The sequence below is a fragment of the Myxocyprinus asiaticus genome, chromosome 20, assembly GCF_019703515.2.
Source record: "Myxocyprinus asiaticus isolate MX2 ecotype Aquarium Trade chromosome 20, UBuf_Myxa_2, whole genome shotgun sequence".
Taxonomy (NCBI): Eukaryota; Metazoa; Chordata; class Actinopteri; order Cypriniformes; family Catostomidae; genus Myxocyprinus; species Myxocyprinus asiaticus.
Genome location: NC_059363.1, coordinates 4,291,441 through 4,315,733, shown reverse-complemented (window position 1 = coordinate 4,315,733; position 24,293 = coordinate 4,291,441). Strand labels below are relative to the sequence as shown.

At 38.7% G+C, this 24,293-nt stretch overlaps 1 protein-coding gene across 9 annotated transcripts in view; it reads left to right on the top strand.

Moving 5' to 3' along the window:
* The window catches only part of syne1b (spectrin repeat containing, nuclear envelope 1b), a 178,025-nt gene that overhangs the window by 118,949 nt on the left and 34,783 nt on the right, over window positions 1–24,293 (top strand). For 7 of the 9 annotated variants that reach the window (XM_051647295.1, XM_051647294.1, XM_051647292.1 and 4 more), the window contains 30 exons: window positions 1,394–1,555; window positions 2,305–2,496; window positions 3,732–3,866; window positions 4,055–4,245; window positions 4,346–4,499; window positions 4,736–4,867; window positions 5,941–6,090; window positions 6,231–6,440; window positions 6,524–6,625; window positions 7,835–7,954; window positions 8,123–8,323; window positions 8,403–8,576; window positions 8,687–8,818; window positions 8,986–9,182; window positions 9,262–9,394; window positions 11,476–11,658; window positions 11,851–12,000; window positions 12,230–12,406; window positions 14,390–14,545; window positions 14,651–14,806; window positions 16,941–17,111; window positions 17,219–17,352; window positions 17,442–17,646; window positions 17,869–18,051; window positions 18,126–18,272; window positions 18,907–19,061; window positions 19,225–19,372; window positions 19,919–20,013; window positions 22,818–23,052; window positions 24,014–24,208. In XM_051647295.1, the coding sequence (XP_051503255.1) occupies window positions 1,394–1,555; window positions 2,305–2,496; window positions 3,732–3,866; window positions 4,055–4,245; window positions 4,346–4,499; window positions 4,736–4,867; window positions 5,941–6,090; window positions 6,231–6,440; window positions 6,524–6,625; window positions 7,835–7,954; window positions 8,123–8,323; window positions 8,403–8,576; window positions 8,687–8,818; window positions 8,986–9,182; window positions 9,262–9,394; window positions 11,476–11,658; window positions 11,851–12,000; window positions 12,230–12,406; window positions 14,390–14,545; window positions 14,651–14,806; window positions 16,941–17,111; window positions 17,219–17,352; window positions 17,442–17,646; window positions 17,869–18,051; window positions 18,126–18,272; window positions 18,907–19,061; window positions 19,225–19,372; window positions 19,919–20,013; window positions 22,818–23,052; window positions 24,014–24,208 (4,875 nt within the window). The remainder of the gene's footprint in view (window positions 1–1,393; window positions 1,556–2,304; window positions 2,497–3,731; window positions 3,867–4,054; window positions 4,246–4,345; window positions 4,500–4,735; window positions 4,868–5,940; window positions 6,091–6,230; window positions 6,441–6,523; window positions 6,626–7,834; window positions 7,955–8,122; window positions 8,324–8,402; window positions 8,577–8,686; window positions 8,819–8,985; window positions 9,183–9,261; window positions 9,395–11,475; window positions 11,659–11,850; window positions 12,001–12,229; window positions 12,407–14,389; window positions 14,546–14,650; window positions 14,807–16,940; window positions 17,112–17,218; window positions 17,353–17,441; window positions 17,647–17,868; window positions 18,052–18,125; window positions 18,273–18,906; window positions 19,062–19,224; window positions 19,373–19,918; window positions 20,014–22,817; window positions 23,053–24,013; window positions 24,209–24,293) is intronic. The other 2 variants (XM_051647299.1, XM_051647293.1) reach the window with 1 other exon arrangement.

Sequence of the window (24,293 nt, the reverse complement as noted above, 5' to 3'; positions counted from 1 at the left end):
GCAGGGCTCCCTGTTCTTCTATTCTAATCTTTTCTATTTGCAAAAGTAATGTTTGGGAGTCTAACATTTATATTTCCTATTGACACACTAAAGCTGAAGATATAAATAACCATCTTAAGACAAATGATTTGGTGAAGCATCTTATGTGCCTAAGACTTTTGCACTATATACATATTTTTTTATTTTTATATTTTAGATATATTAATTTATTTATATACGTTTTTCGCACCTGCATTCCAATCTACATCTTGATGTAATATTTCCTCATGAACGTTAAGGTTTTCATGAGCTTAAAGGGAGGCTAAACACTATTAAAGTGTGATGAAACTCACACTGCATGTGCTATTTCAACTGTTTAGCAGTTTTCGGTGAATCACATCTGCAAAATCCTAAAACTTTATTTCCAGGTTTATTTTATATTTTGAATAGACTCAGATTTTTTAGAATCGTTTAATGTAATTTTGAATGTCCATGGTTTAAGGAGGGTGTTGGAATGCTGGGTTGGAAATCTCAAGGATTAATAGTGGTGTTTTCCTTATTGCATTACGTGTTCTGAGAGAAAAAAGAAACAAATAAAACATGGAATGTAGGCTGTCATCTGCACAGCCTGACCGAAGCAAAGCGGGCACGTTTACTCGTGCAATTATCTGAACGTGAAGCGCTGCCGGCTTGTGATGCATGAATGGCTTGCACGCGCTGCACGAATCTGTTGGATATACTGCAGTCTCGTCACATTTGAACTTTTTGTTTAGTCTTCCATTCAGCTCATGAAAACACGCTGCGTGATCATGAGAAGGATTACATCAAAATGTAGATTGGAATAATAAAAAAGTCTACTCCTCTCTCGCCGTTGCTGGCATGCCAGTGATTACCCCTCCATGTGCCAATGTTGGCATGCGTGCCATAGTTCGCCGACCCGTGCTCTAAGGTAGAACTATGAATTGGTAAGTATTACAATGTATTATAATTGTGGTTACAAATATTTATATGTTATATAACATATAAGGTGTATTATGAGACATTACCAATGCATTATAATGCATCTACAATGCATTATAAATATGGCCTTCATAGAACGTGTTACCTTTTTTTTTCACATCTAAACTATAGTTTCTATAATTTCTTGTTTAAAATATTTTTTTTTATGCGAATTGAGCTTCACTGTCTCATACTGTAAAACATGGTAGTGAGTTAGAATGTTTTGTACCATAATAGAATTTCAATAACAGAAGAAAATAGAAATAATAAAATTTTTGTGTGCTGAATTTAAAGAGAATCCCACTTCCTTAAGTTAATGGTGTGAAAAAACAGCTATTGACATATTCATGCCTCCTATAGTCTAATAAAAGCCTCATCTCTTTCAATTATCAATCATTTATGGTGTCATTTATAGGAGCGACTGAGTGAGCGATTGGAAAAGCAGCAGCAGGCACAGGCTTTACAACGTTACCTTAACCAGGCTGACCAGCTGGACCAATGGCTGCAGAGCACTCATGGTGACCTTACTTCGTGTTCACAGGACTCAAACATGGAAGAGCAACTCAAACACTGCCAGGTTAAAGTGCCCCTATCGTTGAGCACCAAAATTGTATACCGTATTTAACATTTACATATTGATCTACCAAAGATAATTTATTTTATGTGTTGCCTCATGATAATATCCTCCGTTTTGTGCCTTTAAATTGAGGACTTCTTGGTTATTATACTCTTGTACAACAGGAAATATGTACACAGCAGTATTAAAAGCCTCAGACGCTAAGGAATCAATCCATCTGAACGTGTAGTGGCACGAGCTGTAATCAGATTATGCAAAAGCACAGTCTACAGTTATAGTGGTTTGAGGATTTTAGTGGCTTCCTGTAAGAGGATTGGTCCTCGCTGGAAAGCTGCCCCACCCCTCATTGCATATGCATGAGGGTGGCTGCGGCATACTGTAAGATTGTGAAGAAAGGGGGGTGGGGTTTGGTTTCCCTTCAAGGGAAGGTTACAAACTGACATATGTCCCTTTTGTGAAACACCTTGGATTCTATAATAGATGCATAATCTTGACACTTGAAGTAGATATTGGATCTATATATATATATATATATATATATATATATATAATAAAAGTCCAGGACACTTTTAGACATTCCTGTTGTTATCCTAAGGAATGCATGTTTACTGGGAGCATGGCACGTGAGGGATTATGGATAATGTACAGCGCTGTAGGTGCTGGGAAGGGCCTGGGATAAAAGCGGGGCTGTGCGGCGGCCCCGGAGCAGAACCATGTTTGAGCTGACCTCTCTTCTGCTGCTCCTGCAGAACATGCTGTTGGAAAACGAAGAGAAGGTTCTGGCTCTCTCAGAGCTCTCCAGACACAGTGAGACCCTGCTGCTGGAAGGCCAACTGGAGAACAGAGAGGACGCCGAGCAGCTGGCCAGGAAATTGTGTATGCTGAAGGGGAGCCTGCTCGAGCTGCAGAGGATGCTGCAAGACAAACAGATCAACATCCAGGTGAGACTTTATCTCTGAAACTAGGTTGGAAGATAGATTCACTGGCCACTTTATTAGGTACACCTGTACACCTACTTATTCGTACAATTATCTAATTAGCCAGTTATCTAATCAGCCAATCGTGTGACAGCAGTGCAGTACATAAAATCATGCAGATACGGGTCAGGAGCTTCAGTTAATGTTCACATCAACCATCAGAATGGGGAAAAAATGTGATCTTAGTGATTTTGACCGTGGCATGATTGTTGGTGCCAGTCGGGCTGGTTTGAGTATTTCTGTATACCAGTATCGGTATCTGGACATTCCTAGTTGTAGCCCTTTCACCTCAAGGTTCGACATGTTGTGCATTGAGATGCAATTCTGCTCACTTCAATTGTACAGAGGGGTTATCTGAGGTACCGTAGCCTTTCTGTCAGCTCAAACCAGCCTGGCCATTCTCCTCTGACCTCTTTCATCAACAAGGCGTTTCCGTCCGCAGAACTGACGCTCACTGGATGTTTTTTGTTTTTGCCATCATTCTGAGTAAATTCTGGAGACTGTTGTGCATGAAAATCCCAGGAATCATGCCACGGTTGAAATCACTGAGATCACATTTTTTCCCCATTCTGATGATTGATGTGAATATTAGCTGAAGCTCCTGACCCATATCTGCATGATTTTATGCATTGCACTGCTGCCACACGATTGGCTGATAAGATAAACACGTGAATAAGTAGGTGTACAGGTGTTCCTAATAAAGTGCTCGTGAGTGTATATTACATGTATATTGTACAAGCAGCTCTACAAACAATTACACAGCAATTACATGTAATCCATTAATATTACTCAGTAATTACCAATGTTAATACACAGTAACATGAACACTGTAAAATAAAGTGTGACCAAAAGGCAGAATTACGTAAGAATCTGCACTCTGCACTGAATCTCTTGGTCACTAACCAAATAAGGAAGTTTGTGAGACCATGTGAACTCCAGCATTCTGATTTCTCTGAACACGGGCAAACTATACAGCAATTTAATGCGTGTGTTTCCCTTTTCATGTTGGTATTCACAATGATGTTGCAAAATACAGTGTGATGACCTATAATTGGATGATCATTAGATTTTATGATCATTGATCCAGTTCTAATGATATTATAATTATTGATTATTTAAAGCTGTTAATCTGCATATGCACTGATCATTTGGTGAATCTCTCCATCTGTAATTGCTCACGTTAATCGTCTCTCCTGCAGGATTCCCTTCAAGAGCCGTCAGACTCCAGTGAATCAGACTCAAGTCTCTCTCAGAGTCCAAACATGCAGGATTGGCTGGCTCATGCACGCTCAACACGCAGCCTTCAACACCAGGATACCCTCCAGAAACAGAAGGTAGATAAATCTACAAGTGTGCATCATGAATTTGGAGACACCTCCTTTGGTTTAGATATATCCCTGCCATATATTGTTTCATAAAGTGGTGGGGACAAAATTGTCCATGACAAAAAAGTGATGGGGGACATGCTCCTAATGCCCTCAACATAGGGAAAATTCATGAACTATCACCACTTTGCCCCTAGAGCAAGATGTTTGAGCCCACACTGCTCCAGGTGGACTGTTTGTTTAGTAGAAAATGCACTGTAAGTCACTTTGGATATTTGCCAAATCAGGAGCTTGAGGAGCAACTTGCAGAGCAGAAGAAGCTACTGAAATCTGTAGCCTGTCGTGGAGAGGAGATTCTTACCCAGCAAGCATCACCCGTCAGTGCCAGGTATCATATGCAATGCACCACATAAGTATGTTTCTTATAATATTAGGCCATCACTCTTAATAATTCTGTCTGTCCTGATCGTCCATCTAAACCTATGCAGTGTGACGGAGACACTCTCGCCTGATCTAGAGTTGGAAGGAGACAGTCAGACCGTAAAGAAGCAGAGGAGGAAGAGATGGGAGAGCCTGAAAAAAGACATGGCCACCAAACTACAGCTCCTGATGAAAACAATTGAGCAAGACCGCAAGCAGCCGGTACTGTGTTTCATTACTGGGACTGCAAGGCAGAAATGTTGAAAATGGACTTTTGTTTCTTAAAATTGTTTTGCTGCTGTGCAAGCATTGCTATTACCTTCAGTAAATGCATTGCATGTGCCAAATACTGTATATTTAATAAACTCTTTGTTGTTTTTAACCAAAAACTCTTTGTTGAAATTGCTGTTTATTTTTCGAATATATGATCTTTTTTTAATGAGATGTTTTAATGACAGGTTTACTCCAGAAATGCATGTGTGAAGACAGCAGGACTAGTTTATAAAAGAGAGACTCCTGTCCAGGACAAATCCACTCTAATGTCCATGCACAGTGGATTCAGTCAGACTGTAAAGGACATGAACCCTCAGGTATGTTCTCGATACTGGTATCGGAATCACTACTGTATAGTTATGTAATATTCACTGTAATAATAATAATAATACTACTAATACATTTTTTTAAATGATAATTGTATTACTTTAAAGCAGTATCTCACATCCATGATGCTTTGTGCAGCATTTTATGTGACCTAAATAACTCCAATGTTGTATTTTGGATTGTGCTGTGAGGAGCTGTGTGTATATATATATATATATATATATATATATATATATATATATATATATATATATATATAAAATACAGCTTAAATAATTAAATAAAAAATAATATAAAATAATGCAAATTTATGATAAAAATTCATTGTTCTATTTTCATTTCATTAAAGTTTTAATTTATTTATTTAGACACCCTTTTGCAGATAAAATTTATTTAAACTGTCGAATACAGAATTCAGAAAAAAAAAATGGAAAACAGAATTTGTGAAAAAATTAAAAGGAATCGGTATAAAATAAAACTGAGTTCATAGTGCCCAACAGGTTAAAATGCAGAGATGCTTCTGTTCATGAAAAAGAACCTTCTTATATTTGCAAAAGAATCCTTATGGAAAGACAGCCTTAACATGTTGGCCATTATTATGTTGTTTTGTTTTTATTTTTATTTTTTTATTTGAGATTTTTAGCAATTTTTAACTGTGTGTGTGTGTGTATATATATATATATATATAAAAAATATATTTACAACATATATTTATAACATTTTTGGATTATGTATTTTGAGTAACTGTTGCTGAAGCATAATAAACATGCTATCCTCAAATCGTCAGTCTCACAGTATTATATTTAACAACTGAAACATTATAAAGAAATAAAGCAAAGAAACGCTAGTTACATATGTAACTGTGGTTCTGAGAAGTCCAGATTAGTTTTGTTGTAATGAAGCCGAACAGGTATCAAATCGACAAGTACTGAAAAGAAATTACCAGTACTCGTACTCTCCAAAAAATTTTATCGGGACATCCCTATTTCATACCTTTACTTACTGATGTGTCAGTGGATGTTTCACAATGTAAACAGTGTATAATGCTTGATTGTGCTTCTAGTCTACAGAGAGAGAAGTCATTCAAATGGAGCAGCAGCTTTATACAGCAGTCACAGCCACTTCCTCTTGGGTGGATGATGTGGAGAACACACTGTTTTCTAGCCCTGCGTTACTGACGGAGAACCCTGACTCACAGCTCTCCAACCATGAGGTCTTAACATTTTCGTCAGTGAATATTTCTAGCTAGAAATTCAAAGTTTAAAAGTAAAACTAAATTAAGTATATTTTGATAAAAAAATACAGTATCTTTTGTGAAGTCATGTTGGTCAAACGCTCACTTGCCTCACACAGACATTAGGAAAAGAAGTGACAGAGGTGACCAGAGAGGTCAGTCAAAGTCAGGGGCTGCTAGGGGGAGGTCTGGGTCTATCTGAAGAGGAGCAGGCCCTGATGAAAGACACCCTCGACTGTCTGACCCGGCGTCTGGGAGCACTGGACTCGGCACTGGAGCACCGCTGTGACACCATGCGGAGCAAAATGTGGGAGCTCACCGCTTTCCAGGTGGGAATTAGACTTTGGGCATCATTCATTCATATGTTAATGCGCCACTGCAACAACATCTCAGTGCTTGTTTGTCCTTCCAGACTGAGTTGCAGCATCTGTTTACTGCGCTTGGTGAAAGCAAATTCCAGATTATCCAGAAATTGGCAGGAGTTGTTGATCATACAGCACCCAAACAGTTTGAAGTAAGAAAAAGCATAGTAATGAAAAGAATGTTCCAGGTTCAATACAAGTTAAGCTCAATTAACACATTTGTGGCATAATGTTGATATCCACAAAAAAATTATTTGGACTTCTTCGTTGTTTATTTTCAAAGAAAATCGAGGTTACAGTTAGGCACTTACAATGGAAATGAATGGGGCCAGTCCATAAACATTAAAATACACACTGTTTCAAAAGTATAGCCACAAGACGTTATTTTAGTGTGAAAAAAATTGCCTACAAACCTCATCTGTGTACAGTTATATCCAATATTACAACTTTGTTTTCATGACAACAAAACCCTGTAATCCCGGTAGAAATAATGCAACACAGATAAGGTTAATAAGTGATTCTATCATACTAATATTATGTTTAAGTGTGTAAGGTTTACATCCTGTGGCTATACTTTTGAAATGACATGTAGTTTAGCGTTTATGGACTGGCCCCATTCACTTCCATTGTAAATGCCTTAAAGGGATAATTCACCAAAAATGAAAGTTCTCTCATCCTTTACTCACCCTCATGCCATCCCAGATGTGTATGACTTTCTTTCTTCTGCAGAACACAAACTAGGATTTTTAGAAGAACATCTCAGCTCTGTAGGTCCTCACACTGCAAGTGAATGGTGACCAAAACTTCCAAAAAGCATGTAAAGGCAGCAGAAATGTAATCTATAAAATGCCAGTGGATAAATCTACCGTATATCTACAGAAGAGATATGATAAGTATGGGTAAGAAACAGATCAATATTTAAGTCCTTTTTTACTATAAATTCTCCTCCCTGCCCAGAAGGTGGCGATATGCACAAAAAGTGACAATCGCCAAAAAGAAAAGAAGAAGAAAATGTATGGATTATGGATTACTTTTATGCTACCTTTATGTGCTTTTGGACCTTAAAAGTTTCGGTCACCATTCACTTGCATTGTGAGGACCAACAGAGCTGAGATATTCTTCTAAAAATCTTAATTTGTGTTCTGCGGAAGAAAGAAAGTCATACACATCTGGGATAGCATGATGGTGAGTAAATGATGAGAGGATTTTCATTTTTGGGTGAACTATTCCTTTAAATGTTGATTGAGATTAACTTGTATTTAACCTGGAACTTTCCTTAACAAAAATTATGAATGAGGTAATATTCAAAAACAATGTTTACAGTTACTGGTTACTTATTAATTGTAATTTTGTTCTGACAGACTATTGCCGAGGCAGAGGAGACGCTGAAAGACTTTGAGCATAAAATAACAGAGCTGAAAGCCAGAGGGGCGGAGCTACAACCAGACCAGTTCTCCACCAATGAGCTACTGAAACTACAGGTGCATGGACAGTGTACAATTTTATTCCAGTGTTTATGTTTGTGCAATGTAATATTAAGAGAAAACAATCTTACAAAGTATCTTGGCCCAATCTATGGTTCATTAGTATACAGAAATTAGGACACAGTTAATTTCTTTGAGTCTTCTAAAACTCTGTGTACGTGATAGGATGCTTATGAGGATCTGGTGATGACTGTTGGCTCTTGGCGGAGTGGGCTGAACCAGAATATGGCGCTAAAGAACCAGTATGAGCGAGTTCTGCAGGATCTGATTGATCTGGTGGACACTGCTCAGGACAAGATGACCGCTGACCAGAAGATGATTGCCAGCTCAGTGGAGGACGTGCAAAACCTTCTAGACAAACACAAGGTATACTATTAACTAAACAAATGGGAAAAATTGAATGCAGCCTTGTTTAAAATACATCATGCAACTGCAAATCTTCCAGGAGTTTTTTCAAGGCTTGGAGTGGCATATGGTCCTCACCGAAATGTTTTACAAGAAAATTAGTGCCTTTGTTTTGCCACGTGAGCGTCAGACTCTGGAGGAGACACTCGCTCGAGCTCAGGACGTTCTTAAACAAGCACACAAGAGAGGAGTTGAGCTACAGTGCATCTCGGAGGTAACAGATGACCATATTTGCTGTAAATAGAGCATTAATGTTTCATACATTGAAACCACCTCTTACATCCCTCTGAATCTGTTTGTGCTTTTGTATGCACCTTTTAAAAGACATGGAGTCACCTAGTTTTGGACTACCAGACTCTGTTCCGGATGCTGGAGGCAGTTGAGGGCAGTCTGCCGAGCGTAGGCCTGGAGGAAGAAACTGAGGAGAAGCTGACTAAGAGAATTGAGCTCTATCAGGTATGTCTGGTTTTTCTGTACTGGCCCAGTCCATTACTTTCTAAAAGGCATCAAAGTAACTTTCCAACATGGATATTATTGCCATATTAGGTTGTATAATCTGATAATACTAGACTAACATTATGTGATCAACTTTCCATCATGATCTTCCGTTGCCTCCACCAAAGGCCCTGAAGCCCAGTCTGATGGAGCACCAACACAGATTATATCAGGTGCTAGAGGAGGGCAAGCAGCTTCTGTCATATGTGAGCTGCCCCAGCCTGGAGAACCAGCTTACTCTTTTGGGTGAACACTGGCTGAACAACACCACCACAGTCAACCAGGAGTTGCAGCGCCTGGACTCCATCCTGAAGCACTGGACCAGGTCCATATTGAAATTCAAGCTCATTCATTTAGTGATGATATTCTACATTCTTTGTAATGATATGTGCTGTTTGTGGCAGGTATAAGTGTGAGTCTGTTGAACTGAGCCGCTGGCTACAGGAAGCTTTGGAGCGTTTGGAGTTCTGGAACACACAGTCTGTGGCTGGTCCTCAGGAACTGGAGACCCTTAAAGACCAGCTTTCGGCTTTTCTGGTTAGTCAGATTTATTTAACGTTGAGGAATCCAAGATTTGACACGTAGTTTCAGTGTGGTTTCTACAAACTTTCTAATATGTCATTTCACTTTTACAAGATTCTGTGTACCATCAGTCATTCAGCATGAAAGACAACATGAAAGCAAAATTGGTTTATTTACAGATTTTATTTACCTTTTTACCTCCGTGGTTGCAGTGACAGTTATGCATTTGCAGTTCCAAATCACTAAGTGACGCTATAACCGTATAATTTCATTAGGTGAGAGCTGAAGCTCTTTCTCGAGAGTATCAGTTTGATTAAGTGGTTCTTGGGGCCTGGGTAGCTCAGCGAGTAAAGACACTGACTACCACCCCTGGAGTCACAAGTTAGAATCCAGGGCGTGCTGAGTGACTCCAGCCATGTCTCCTAAGCAACCAAATTAGCCCGGTTGCAAGGGAAGGTAGAGTTACATGGGGTAACCTCCTCGTGGTCGCTATAATGTGGTTCATGCTCTCGGTGGGGCATGTGGCGAGTTGCGCGTGGATGCCGCGGAGAATAGCATGAAGCCTCCACGTGCTAGGTCTCCGCAGTAACGCTCAACAAGCCATGTGAAAAGATGTGCGGATTGACGGTCACCGATGCGGAGGCAACTGAGATTCGTCCTCCGCCATCCGGATTGAGTCACTAAGCCACCACGAGGATTTGGAGCGCATTGGGAATTGGGCATTCCAAATTGGGAAGAAAAGGGGAGAAAGTGGTTCTTGTACGTAAACAACTGTTCTGATATTGTGCAATGAAGATGCATGCTTGTGCAATGGACATAGTGCATACTTTCCCATAACACTTTTCAAAAAATCGATTACATGTCCATGTTCAATTGTAATTCATCATCAGAATCCAAATAAAATCGCAATCGTAATTTATCTCACTCAAAAAGCATAATAAATGGTTTTAATCAAATGCATGCAGAAGAAAGAAAGTCATGCACATCTGGGATGGTATGAAGGTGAGTTAATGATGAGAGAATTTTCATTTTGGAGTTTAAATGCCTGTTATCAGCTGCAATTATACAGTATTTCAAGTTTTCATTGAAACTAGGGATAAACACTCCTCGAAAATTGCAATTTGACTTTCCTTTGTGCATTTAACTGCCATGGACAACAATGAAACTGCTTCTCTAAATTGTATTTATTATTATGTTGTTAAGGGAATAGTTGACCAAAAATGAAAAATTCTGTCATTAAAGTGATTATAGTGCTTCAGTCGATTTATAATGTATGCTTGAAATGTATGAACATTAAAATACTCACTGTTTCAAAAGTATAGCCACAAAATGTAAACAGTATGCATGTTAACATTAATTTAGTGTGATAAAATCACTTACTAACCTTGTCTGTATAAAGATATGGCCAATTTTACAACTTTGTTGCCAAGACGATGCAATGCCAACAAACCCTAAAATGACTGTAAAAATGACGATTTTAACAACTTTACAGCTTACAATCCTCCGAAAGAACTGATTCACTAAAATGAGTTGGTCTTCCCAAATGCTACAAATGAGAGAGGTCAGTTTAAGAGAGTTTACGATTCATCAGTGAAAGTTGTGCTAATCTAAAGAAAATTCATTTTTATAATCTATCATCAAAATGATATATTTTACTCGTCATCTTAAATGACGTCTACAATGTGAGAGTTATGCTTTTGTCGAGCAAAAAAATAAAATAAAAATTCAATTCAATAACATAGCCTAATTTTCATGACCCAATGAAATTCTGACTGATAAAGCAAATTCTTTTTAATGTCCTTACATGACATCAGTGAAAGTAAATACATTACTAATGCTACTTCATGTTGTTTTAATTGACTAACATTTTACCCTTCTAATTTACCATTTAGCTAATGCTTTCAAAATGACAGTACATTTACAACATCTTGGGTAATCTAGAAATGTTCCCACAGTCATGGAAAACCTAGAAATACCTAGGTTTGAACCTAACACCTTTTGATTACCAGCCCAGACCTGCCTTCAACCATTGGGCAATAACCACCACTCCCCACTGAATGCAATGTGTGCCATGTGTTGTATTCTCTATTCTACAGGAGTTCAGTAAGGAGGTGGAAACTCGCTCTAGTCTGAAGACCTCAGTACTAAATGAAGGAAACCAGCTGCTCAGACTGAAAAAGATGGACACTGCATCTCTGAGGTCTGAACTCGCCCACTTGGACTCACAGTGGGCTGAACTGGTCGCCCGCATTCCTGTGGTACACGAGAAACTCCACCAGGTACTGACCAGCATGGTGCACACTCCAAACAAACTTATGTGCTTAAGTCCTGTCCTACATTATTTCCCTCTGAAAATTCTGCTTCACTAGGAAATACATCACATTTTGGAGTTAAATGTGATGCGAACGCTGATTCATATTGTTTTTAAAGGAATAAATATTTTTTTTGTGCCTTGTTTTATTGTGCTTTAGTCTCAGATGGATAAGCTGGCATCTCGTCAAGCTATCGCTGAGCTTGTGAACTGGATTTCACTGATGGAGAGAGTCATAGAAGAGGATGAAGAAAATCTCAAAGGGGCTGTTGGGTCAAATGTCATCCAAGAGTACCTGCAGCGTTACAAGGTGAGAACAGATTCTGTTGCCACATAATTGCACTCAAAAGATGTCTAACTTCCGATATTTACCCTTATGAAGGTCTGCATACTGTCTAAGTGGGCGGCTCTTTTCCAGAATAAGGTGCAATGTGGACCACACTTTGTGATGATAGTTAAAACTCTGGCTTCATGAGAATAATTATATATTACCATAATTGTACTAACAGATTGAATGATTTCCTCTACTTTCTATGCAGGGCTTCAGAGTGGATGTGAACTGTAAGCAGCTCACTGTGGACTTTGTGAATCAGTCAGTGCCGCAGATCAGTGGTCAGGACGCGGAGAGCAAACGCAGTGATAAGACGGATTTCGCAGAGAAATTAGGTGCCATGAACTGCCGCTGGCAGATACTGCAGACACGCATCACAGAGAGGGTGAGACTTAAGATTGTACAGATATGTAAATGCGTAAAACGGACGTCTTTGACCGTTGCATTGCTCGCATGTCTCGCTCAGGAGCGCAGTTTTAGACAGTTTAATAACAATTTAAAAACAATTATTGGGTGAAATGCGGCTCGAGACCAGTTTTGCAAATGTTACTCAAAATAGTAATCCACTACAATTTACCATTTTCTTCTGTAAAACAGTAATCACATTGCTTTACTTGAAGTTACTTTACTTTTCATTACTCCATGCAAAATTACTTTTACGTTATTTTCTAAAATGCTGTTCACAGAAAAGTTTTTTTTTCATGCAACAAATTCTAAATAATGTCTGTAGTTCATCCTTGTTCATTGTTGCACACAAGTGATACACTCAGCCTTACAATGACTCATTAGGGGCGCACGCCCTTCAGCTCTCACTGAAACGCAAACAGATGCGCATATGAACGTACCTCCTGTCTAAAATGTTTTCTACATAAGTAATAATAGTTTAAAAACGTGTGTAACCCAAGTAACATACAAATTATTAACTTAAAGGAATATTCTGGGTTCAGTACAAGTTGAGCTCAATCGACAGCATTTGTGGCATAATGTTGATAACCACAAAAATTACATTTGACTTGCCCCGCCCTTTTCTTTAAAAAAAGCACAAGTCTGGGTTGCAGTGAGGCACTTACAATGGAAGTGAATGGGGCCAATTTTTTAACATTAAAATACTCACTGTTTCAAAATTATAGCCAAAAGACCTAAACAATATGTGTGTTAACATGATTTTAGTGTGAGAAAATCGCTTGCTAACCTTTTCTGTGTAAAGTTCTAGCCAATTGTGCAACTTCGTTGCCATGACAATGTAATGTCAACAAACCCTAAAATGACTGTAAAAATGAAAATATAAACAACTTTACAGATGAAATAATACATGAGATTTAACAGAAGAATTAATGTAAGTGCTTTTATAAAATTATAAGCGTCACATTTCTGCTTTTAAACCCTCCAAAGATTTGCCCCATTCACTTCCATTGTAAGTGCCTCACTGTAATCCAGATTTTTGCTTTTTTTGGAAAGGGACTAGTTGAAATTTATTTTTGTGGTAATCAATATTATGCTACAAATGATGTCAATCTTTAAAAAAAAATTATATATATATATATTTATTTTTTATTTTTTTTATTGTATCCCCTTTTCTCCCTAATTTGGAATGCCCAATTCCCACTACTTAGTAGGTCCTCGTGGTGGTACGGTTACTCACCTCAATCCGGGTGGCGGAGGACAAGTCTCAGTTGCCTCCGCTTCTGAGACCGTCAATCCTTGCATCTTATCATGTGGCTCGTTGTAAATGACACCGCGGAGACTCCGCATGTGGAGGCTCATGCTGCTCTCTGCGATCCATGCACAATTTACCACGTGCCCCATTGAGAGCGAGAATCACTAGTCACGACTGAGGAGGTTACCCCATGTGACTCTACCCTCCCTAGCAACTGGGTCAATTTGGTTGCTTAGGAGACCTGGCTGGAGTCACTTAGCATGCCCTGGATTCGAACTCGTGACTCCAGGGGTGGTAGTCAGTGTCAATACTCGCTGAGCTACCCAGGCCCCGCTATCGATTGATCTTAACTTGTATTGAACCCAAAATATTTCTTTAATTGAAAGTCAGTAATTGTAATCTGATTGCAAAACATTTTATGTAATTTGTTACACTACATTTTGACTACATTTAATTAGATTACAGTAACTAATTTGTTTGTAATCAGATTACACCCAAATCTACTGGAGACACCTGCATTCTGTTCTATTTGTTACGTGCTTCTAGTTTTTTATAGTGCAAGAACAGTTCAGTCTGAACAGCCCCTTACTCTGTTAGTCATACATCTTACAGTTCTTGCGAGGCAGCACTGTTTTGAAATCCATCATACTTTCTCTACAAACTTTTATGGAATCATTTCAGTTCCAACTGCATTAATGTTTGTTGATTCAGGTGCAATACCTGGAGGGCTTGCTGGCATCCTGGGTGGAATATGAGGGGAAAGTTCAGAGTCTTCAGGCATGGCTGTGCACTCAGGAGGACAGACTCAAGAGGAAACACAAGACTGAGAACATATCTTCAGTGCAGAATGCCATCAAAGACTGCCAGGTCTGACCGTCGTCTCCTAAACTTATTTAATATGATCTCCATAAGGTGGCCTCCACCTTTATATTTTTGTCTGTCTTTTTATCTTTATCTTATATAAAACTTCAGGAGATTGAGGAGATGATAAAGGAGAAGGAGAGGGAGTTGGAAAGAGTGGAGGAACAGGCCTGTGCTCTCGTTCAAAACAAGACCGATGAAGCCTGTGCTGTTGTCATGGAAACACTCCAAGCCCTCAATAACACATGGGCCAACCTGGACCACTTGGTATTTACTTGTTTTAATTTGATCATATAATGAACTTTTGAAGTATTTATTTTTCTTTGAAGCCCACTTAGAATGTTAGTCAAGGTTTCTTGTATCAAAACAAAGTCATACTTTTGTTTTATTTGCCCATTTTCCACCCTCTCTTTGACCCTTAGAATTAAACAGGTACAGGTGCTGTTGACACTGTCATTCGTTGTCATCAATAGGCATTGATGTGTAAATGTGGGCAGTTTTATCTTAATGAGCTCATGGTTGTGACATCATAACCATGATTTCTGATTTTGTTGTTTTTGCAGGATAGTTTCCATAAATGGTCTGGGTAGGCTGGGGAAAGAGCTTTGTTTTGTGAATTTTAGTGTCTACATATGAAGAGCATATCTATATACTGTATGTCCCTTTTAACATTTAACAATTGGATAAGGGTCAATAATGTGGAGCTCATTTTTGAACAAATCTGTTCAAAAGTTTTAAAAATGCAATTCCCTCATAAAATTACTTAAAGGGATAGTTCACCCAAAAATGAAAATTCTCCAACCCAGATGTGACAAACTAAGATTTTTAGAAGAATATCTCCGCTCTGTTGGTCCATTTAATGCAAGTGAATGGTGACCAAAACTTTAAAGCTCCAAAAAGCACAAAGGCAGCAGAACTGTAATCCAAAGGACTCCAGTAGTTTAATCCATGTCATAAATTTCCACCTTTTGACCAGCCCCAACTGGTAGGTGGTGATATGCACAAAGAATGCGAATGTGAAAGTGAAAGTAGAGATTTATAGGAAAAAAGGACGTAAATATTGATCTGTCTCTCACCCACACCTATCATATCGCTTCTGAATATATGGATATATCCACTGGAGATGTATGGATTACTGCAGTGCTGCCTTTATCTGCTTTTTGGAACTTCAAAGTTTTGGGCACCATTCACTTGCATTGTATGGAACTACAGAGCTGAAATATTCTTCTAAAAATCTTAGTTTGTGTTCTGCAGAAGAACGAAAGTCATACACATCTGGGATGGCATGAGGGTAAATAATGAGAGAATTTTCATTTTTGCGTGAACTATCCCTTTAAATACACATCTACTATGATGAATACATTTTAAATGTAAAGTCATTTTTATATGTTTTCTTCCTAAAGTCAAAAATGTCATGTGGTGTAACTGCCCGGTGACAGTAAAAAAAATGCTGAAATTCTCGATAAAAGAAATGTTGGTGGTAGTGCATTAGTGCAGAAGAATATTTTATTATTTCTTAAAAAAAACAAAAAACAAAAAAAAAAACAAAGTGAAACAATTTTGTTTTAAAATATGATTCTTCTTCTTTTGGCTGCTCCCGTTAGGGGTCACCACAGCAGACCATCCATGATCCGTATATTTCACTTGGCACAGGTTTTACGCCGGATGACCTTCCTAACGCTGCCCCTAGTGGCTGGGGGACTCACACCAACGGGGCAATTTAGAGTCTTGTTTTAAAATGATTAATATTTGAAAAACTTTTGACCACCAAATTAGTCATGTTGTGTAACCAACATGTAGGTAGCTATTTTATCATGTGACAAAAAAGGACCCCTTAAAGACTCTGTGTGAAGTAAAAAAATAATAATAATAATTTTATAATATTATTACATATCAATATTCTGATTTTTATGAAAATGCTAATTTTTTTCAGGTCATTTGGTATAACCCCGATAAAACTTCTTAATACTCTTATCTATCTTTCAAAAATGAATGATATTTGTAAAAAAGAAAAAATAAATATTTACCTTGAAAAATATGTTTGAAATTAGTGATTAAATTGTGTACACTGATGTATTCAAGGTGCAAGGAAAGTTTTTTTTATTTTTTTATAACTTGATTGTTGCACCACATTACATTTTTAAAGTAATTAAACATTTATTTTTTATTTATTGTTTTGTAGAAAATGCTATAAATGTTTTCCAAAAATGTGTGAAACCAAAATGGACACAGATTATATATCTACGAACTTGACGTTTGTTTTTAACTAGCTTTTTTAAAGATTTTTCATTTTTATCACTTTAGACAATCTTATTTGCCAGTGACCCACACACTATATTGTTTATGTGTTTTCCTCTGGGTTTCTATATGAAAAGTGTGTACATATTTGTGTTGTCGTCAGATCGGGCAGCTGAAGATCAGTCTGAAGTCAGTACAGGACAAGTGGAGTCAGTACAAACAAGCGTCTGAAGAGATCAACAGTCACCTAACGGAGGGACGATACTCTGTGTCCCGCTATCGTCTGCTCACTGGATCTCTGGAGGCATCACAACTACAGGTGGAGAATCTAAAGGTAAATACAGAAACAACTTATGTCCCTGTTCATTGATCATGCTGCGAATGATGCACCTGCCTTCAAAATCCAGTAAATGGTCTGTGTTTGTCTTCTGACATCTGTAGAATTTGCAAGAGGATCTTGAAGAGCAGGAGAGCAGTTTGAGAAAGTTTGGTGCCATTACACATCAGCTACTGGAGGAATGCCATCCTTCTGTGTCTGACTCACTCAATAGCACGCTCAAAGACATCAACGCCAGGTGAATGTGACACTGCTTGAAAGGATAGTTCAACCAAAATAAAAACGAGTTGATTATTTACAGTTCAGTTTCTGTGCTGTGGTCTTCAGGTGGAACAGTCTGCAGGAGGAGATCGTGGAGCGTCTGAAGAGCAGTAAGGCTCTCCTGCAGCTCTGGCAGAATTATAAAGATCTTTATGGACAGAGTGAGTCCAGTGTGCAGAGCTCAGAGGAGAGAGCAAACCAGCTGCTGAAGACTGCCAGTCGGAAAGACATTACAGAGGAAGAGGTGTCCATGTGGATCCAAGACTGTTCTGTGAGTGGAACTGAACTTGTCTGTGTGCTTAAATGAGTGTGTGTACCTGTGTTTGTGTGTGCATGCCTTTCATTTTTAGGATACGTTGCATAGCAATAAAACACTTTTCGTTAGTAAAAGACTTACAAGCTATCAGTTATTCCATTTGGTTTCATCAAATACATTAATTAATGTATTAATATATAAAAATATATAATTTATTCTCACCCTGTGTTCTATCAGGATTTGCTACGCTCTCAGGCTCCAGTCCAGGCATCTCTGCATGTCTTACTGGAGTTGGGAGAGCAGCTCAAACAGCAAGTGGACACGTCAGCTGTGGCCTCCATCCAGTCTGATCACCTTTCACTCACTCAACGCCTAAGCGCTGTTGCGCAGAGTCTGAGCAGACAGCAGGTGGCGCTGCAGGTGAGCAAAGATGATCTGAGACAGTGGAATATTTTCATTTTAAGACACTTACTGAGGATTTTTTATTCACCCAGGCTGGAGTTCGGGATTATGAGACCTTTAACGAGCTGTTGGACTCTCTGTCCCGCTGGATTGTGGAAGCCGAGGTGGCCCTCAAAAGCCAAGATCCGAACGGTTCCTCTGACCAGTCACTGATCCAAGACTGTATGGAGGAACTCAAGGTATACAGGCCACTTTAACACATGAAAATTGCCAGACAAACTCTTTTAAAGGTAAAGGTACCATATCTGTTATTCCCATTAACTTTGTGTTTTATACTAATGGCTACCTTTTACACACCTCCACCAAAATGTTGTCTAAATTCCAGGATGTAATTTCTGGAAAATTAGCCAGAAGAAAAATGCTGATATAAATATAAGTATTGTTAACATAACATTGAAAACTAATTCCTTGGTTCCTGATAATGTCTCCCAGGGGAAGCATATACAAGGAGAAAAGCAGCGGACCTAATGCTGAGCCCTGCGGAACTCCATACTTCTACTAGAAACCCTCTGCCCTGTTTTATTTGTTTATCTATAAACTTGTGTGTCAAATTAATGATTTTGGATCGTCTTTTGTTGCGTCACATTTCACTACTTTTTAGCGTCTCTAGTGAAAAGCGGTGTGTTTTTAGGACACTGTGTAAAGTAAAACATAATTTGTAAACTTTGAATAATTAATGATTAATTGTGGGCATGGTTAATTTCTTAATTTTTTTTTTTACTTGTTATTTTTTATATAATTTATCATCTGAACTTCATAAACATGTATATTTTTAAAAGGCATTTTAAATTGTTTTTTTTCTTCTTTTTGCAGAAACAGATGCTGAAGTTCAGCAGCATGGCTCCTGATCTGGAAAGACTGAATGATCTGGGTTACAGACTTCCTCTCAATGACTCTGAGATCAAACGCATGCAGAACCTCAACAGAAGCTGGTCCAACACCTCAGCTCAAACCACAGAGAGATTCAGGTACGCTGCATGAAGAGAGTTTAAATGATCATTAAATACTTAATTCTAGTCATTCTGTTTTTTAGCAACACTGCTTGCTTCTTTGTGGTCTTTGCTTTAATCTGAGATTAGATGTTCTTCGTATTGGTTTGCTTTCTTAACAATATGGGAATTATCTCCTCAGTAAACTCCAGGCCCTTCTACTGCAGCAACAGACATTTCTGGAGAAGTGTGAGACATGGATGGACTTCCTGGTGCAGACGGAGGAGAAACTGGCCGTGGAGATTTCCGGAAACTTCCAGAGTCTGATGGAGCAGCAGAGAGCTCATGAGGTGAGCTGTGTGTACTGAGGTGTATTGTATAAGAGTGAAACAGGTGTCAATCATAAGTTGATAAATTAGTCCAGTAACCAGTATATGTTCAGTAAGTAACTAGTCTCAGCTTTAGGCAAGAGACCTCAAATCTCTCTCAAACTCCAATCATATCAGCTGGCTTTACATAATTTCCAGGAGTCAGGGTTCCCAGATTTACATTAGTTCACCAAGAAATAAAGTTAAGGTATGGGGCTTCCAAGGTGAACACTTATGAGGCAGGATTTGAATTTGTGAGGTTTGTGACATCAAATCTTTGAAAGAGTTTAGTTTAAGACAACATCATGTACCACACCTACATTATCCACTTTGCTTAGATAATCCAACCCCTAAATGTCACAAACTGTGGTAGGTTAATTTACATGTTACAACCACATCCTGGTTTAGTGGGCAGTTCTTGGCCAGAATAAGCTGCAGTGTGGAGCAGACTTTATGCTGATAGTCAAAAGCGTGGCTGTGTGAGAGTGAATTTGTGAGTTTAATGAGGTAGTGTCTGCTCTGTTGTAGTTGTTTCAGGCAGAGATGTTCAGCAGACAACAGATTCTACACTCCATCATCAGTGATGGACAGCACTTGCTGGAGCAAGGACAAGTGGAAGACAGGTGAGTGACATCGCCATTGGAAATGCTTAGGAAAGAATTGTATCAGCAAATATAATCCCTCCTGCTCTGTTTGATTTTTACCAAATTTTTTTTTTAATGATTTTTTAAATAGTTTCCTTTATCTAAATTGAACAAGTTTTAAATAATTGGTGATTTTTCCTAGACTTGCTATCTGTATACACACACAAAAAATTGGATTTGATTCGATGAGTCTTAAGTGGCCATAAGAAAGTTGACAACTTTACTGTTTGCTGTCAAAATTGATAAACCATAGGAAATGAATGGGAGAGACTCTAACACAGAACAATTTGTTTTTATTTGTAAAATACAATAAATAAATCAGGCTCAATGCAGAACACACACGCACACAGAAATGAATGGGTGAGACTATAATACACCCACAGTGCAGAACACGCACACAAACAAACACACACTCACAAACACATAGACAAATGAATGGGTGAGACTAACACAGCCAGAAGACGGAATGCAGAACACTTACACACACACACAGAGAGAGAGATCAAAGAACAAAATACAAAGTCTGAGTCTGACACCTATTTATATGCACCTTCCAGACAAAACACTGCATGTTTCTGTTATGGATACAAAGAAACTGAAACTAATTTACTTATTAAATGTTGATATTTGAAATAAATGATTTGTGAATGAAATGCCTTTTCTATGTCCTCTTTTGTAACACCATGGTCAGGATTGATTGTAAGCATAATGTGACATTGCAAAAACTAATACTTCAAAATTATGTAAAAAAAAAATGCTAAACTTTGACAAATAATAGTTTGATAATGTGAAAATATAAACTCAGCAAAAAAGAAACGTCCTCTCACTTTCAACTGCTTTTATTTTCAGCAAATTTAACATGTGTAAATATTTGTATGAACATAAAAAGTTTCAACAACTAAGACATAAACTGAACACGTTTCACAGACATGTGACTAACAGAAATGGAATAATGTGTCTCTGAGCAAAGGGGGGGTCAAAATCAAAAGTAACATTCAGTATCTGGTGTGGCCACCAGCTGCATTAAGTACTGCAGTGCATCTCCTCCTCATGGACTGCACCAGATTTGCCAGTTCTTGCTGTGAGATGTTACCCCACTCTTCCACCAAGACACTTGCAAGTTCCTGGACATTTCTGGGGGGAAAGGCCCTAGCCCTCACCCTCCGATCCAACAGGTCCCAGACGTGCTCAATGGGATTGAGATCCGGGCTCTTCGCTGGCCATGGCTGAACTTTCCTGTCTTGCAGGAAGTCATGCACAGAACGAGCAGTATGGCTGGTGGCATTGTCATGCTGGAGGGTCATGTCAGGATGAGCCTGCAGGAAGAATACCACATGAGGGAGGAGGATGTCTTCCCTGTAACACACAGCGTTGAGATTGCCTGCAATGACAACAAGCTCAGTCCGATGATGCTGTGACACACTGCCCCAAACCATGACGGACCCTCCACCTCCAAATCGATCCCGCTCCAGAGTACAGGCCTTGGTGTAACACTCATTCCTTCGATGATAAATGTGAGTCTGACCATCACCCCTGGTGAGACAAAACTGCGACTCGTCAGTGAAGAGCATTTTTTGCCAGTCCTGTCTGTTCCAGCGAAGGTGGGTTTGTGCCCATAGGCGACGTTGTTGCCGGTGATGTCTGGTAAGGACCTGCCTAACAACAGGCCTACAAGCCCTCAGTCCAGCCTCTCTCAGCCTATTGCGGACAGTCTGAGCACTGGTAACTCAGGCAGTTGTTGTTGCCATCCTGTACCTGTCCCGCAGGTGTGATATTCGGATGTACCGATCCGGTGCAGGTGTTGTTTCACGTGGTCTGCTACTGTGAGGACGATTAGCTGTCCTTCCTGTCTCCCTATAGCGCTGTCTTACATGTCTCACAGTATTGCAATTTATTGCCCTGGCCACATCTGCAGTCCTCATGCCTCCATGCAGCATGCCTAAGGCATGTTCACGCAGATGAGCAGGGACCCTGGGCATCTTTCTTTTGGTGTTTTTCAGAGTCAGTAGAAAGGTCTCTTTAGTGTCTTAAGTTTTTATAACTGTGACCTTAATTGCCTACCGTCTGTAAGCTGTTAGTGTCTTAACGACCATTCCACAAGTGCATGTTCATTAATTGTTTATGGTTCATTGAACAAGCATGAAAAACATTGTTTAAACCCTTTACAATAAAGATCTGTAATTTTATTTGGATTTTTACAAAATTATCTTTAAAATACAGTGTCCTGAAAAAGGGACGTTTCTTTTTTTTTTGCTGAGTTTATATCCAAATGCATAACTTGTTATAATATCTCAAATTAAGGTACATAATCAGAAAACAAGTAAAAACTCTGCAGCCATCTAGTGGTTATAATGGTTATGAAATCACTTTCAAGTCATGTTATTGCTCTTTTTTTTTTTTTTTATTTGCCAAATGGTAGCAATCTGCCTCCAATACATGACACATTCTCATATTGTCTTTATATTTCAACTTATAGAAGTGTAGGTTTTTACTGTAGTGAAGTTAACAATGTGTATGAAAATTACATATGAAATTTACAGGTAAATAAGATCTAAATAGCATAAAATCACAAAAGAAGTGCATCATTTTATTGTTATTAATTTAGGGAAGTTAGTCTTGTAACTTTTTTTTTTTTTTACCTTTACTGTTTCAAAAATGAAAGCAAAGTGTAAAGGTGTCAGCCCATATTAAACAGAATAGGAGGGTTAAAGTACTAAACAATAATTAATGCATAGATTTAAAACATGTTCTGTTCCATAATGTTGTCCCTTCTGTATTTTCAGAGATGAGTTTAAGCTGAAGTTGGCTCTTCTCAGTAACCAGTGGCAGGGTGTGGTGAGACGTGCTCAGCAGCGGAGGGGAATCATTGACAGTCTCCTCCGTCAGTGGCAGCTCTACAGGGAGATGGGGGAAAAGCTTCGGAAGTGGTTGGTGGAAGTGTCCCATCAGGCTGAATCCCTGCAGGCGGGCACACCTATACCTCTGCAGAAGGCACGAGCCATGTTGGACGCTGTTCAGGTAATGAGTATGAACTTTACTGAATGTATAATGTATTATTACATCAGTTCAGTGATTATTGTGACAAGTGATAACAGCAAAGATATCGTCACACAAAAATAAAAAATTCTCCGAAAATGCCACATCCATGTCAGAGAACTTCTTTGAGAGCTTGTGGAAATGTGGGTTTTTTTATAACAAAGGCTATGGAATAGCATACTTTTACTATGTGTGCAGTATGTAAGCACATTTTCTGTCTGTACGTTCAGTTTGAAACATTTTTGCATGTTGCATAATGTTTCACAGATATCCTTAAATTGTTAATAGTAAGCAGTGTACAGTATACACTGTGCAGTATTACACAGGTAGTATTCCATTCCAAGCATAGCCAACATGAGTAACACCACAAACACCATACAAAAATGACATATTAAAGTTTTCAGAATTTTAGACCGATTTAACCAAAATTAGAGGTCTATCAAAACGACAAAGAGCTTTTGCATGAGAGCTTGTGGAAACTTGAAATATCTACCGTACTAATATTTACTATTTTTCATGTGAAAGGCTATGTTTGGAAAAGCATACTACCATACTATTACTATTTCTGCTGTATGTGTGCATATGTAAAGCTCCTGTCTGTACTGTTTGAAACTTTTATCATAGCATATACAGTAGTGCATACTGTTTTAAATACTATGTTTATATTATATTTGTAAATAAAAAGTTTATACAGCATATACTATGCAGTATGCTAGCATTCCATTCCGAATATACAGTAGCCAACATGCATACTTTGTATTGACAATGACTGACACCACAGACACGATCCAAAAGTGACAAATGAAGTTTCAGAATTTTAGACAGATTTAAAAAATGTTGAAAAAACTATCAAACCCACCAAGTGCTTTTAAAGGTCTTGCGGATTGGTTAGTTTTAATGATTGTAATTAGCGGCCCCTACTGACTCTGTGTTGTTCTTGCAGCTTCGAGAGAAGGTCCTGCAGAGGCAGCAGGGCAGTTACATCTTGACAGTGGAGGCCGGGAGACAGCTGCTTCTGTCTGCAGACACACGTGCTGAAGCGACCCTACAGGAGGAGCTGCTGAACATTCAGGAATGCTGGAGACACGCTAACATCCGACTGGAGGAGCAGAAGAAAGAGCTGGCTGTGCTGCTTAAGGTACAGTCCTTTTTTTATGTGCATTCTGTATTACAGGAGAGTAGAGTTGGGAAGGTCGATTCATTTTAGTCTGAAGCCATTTAAT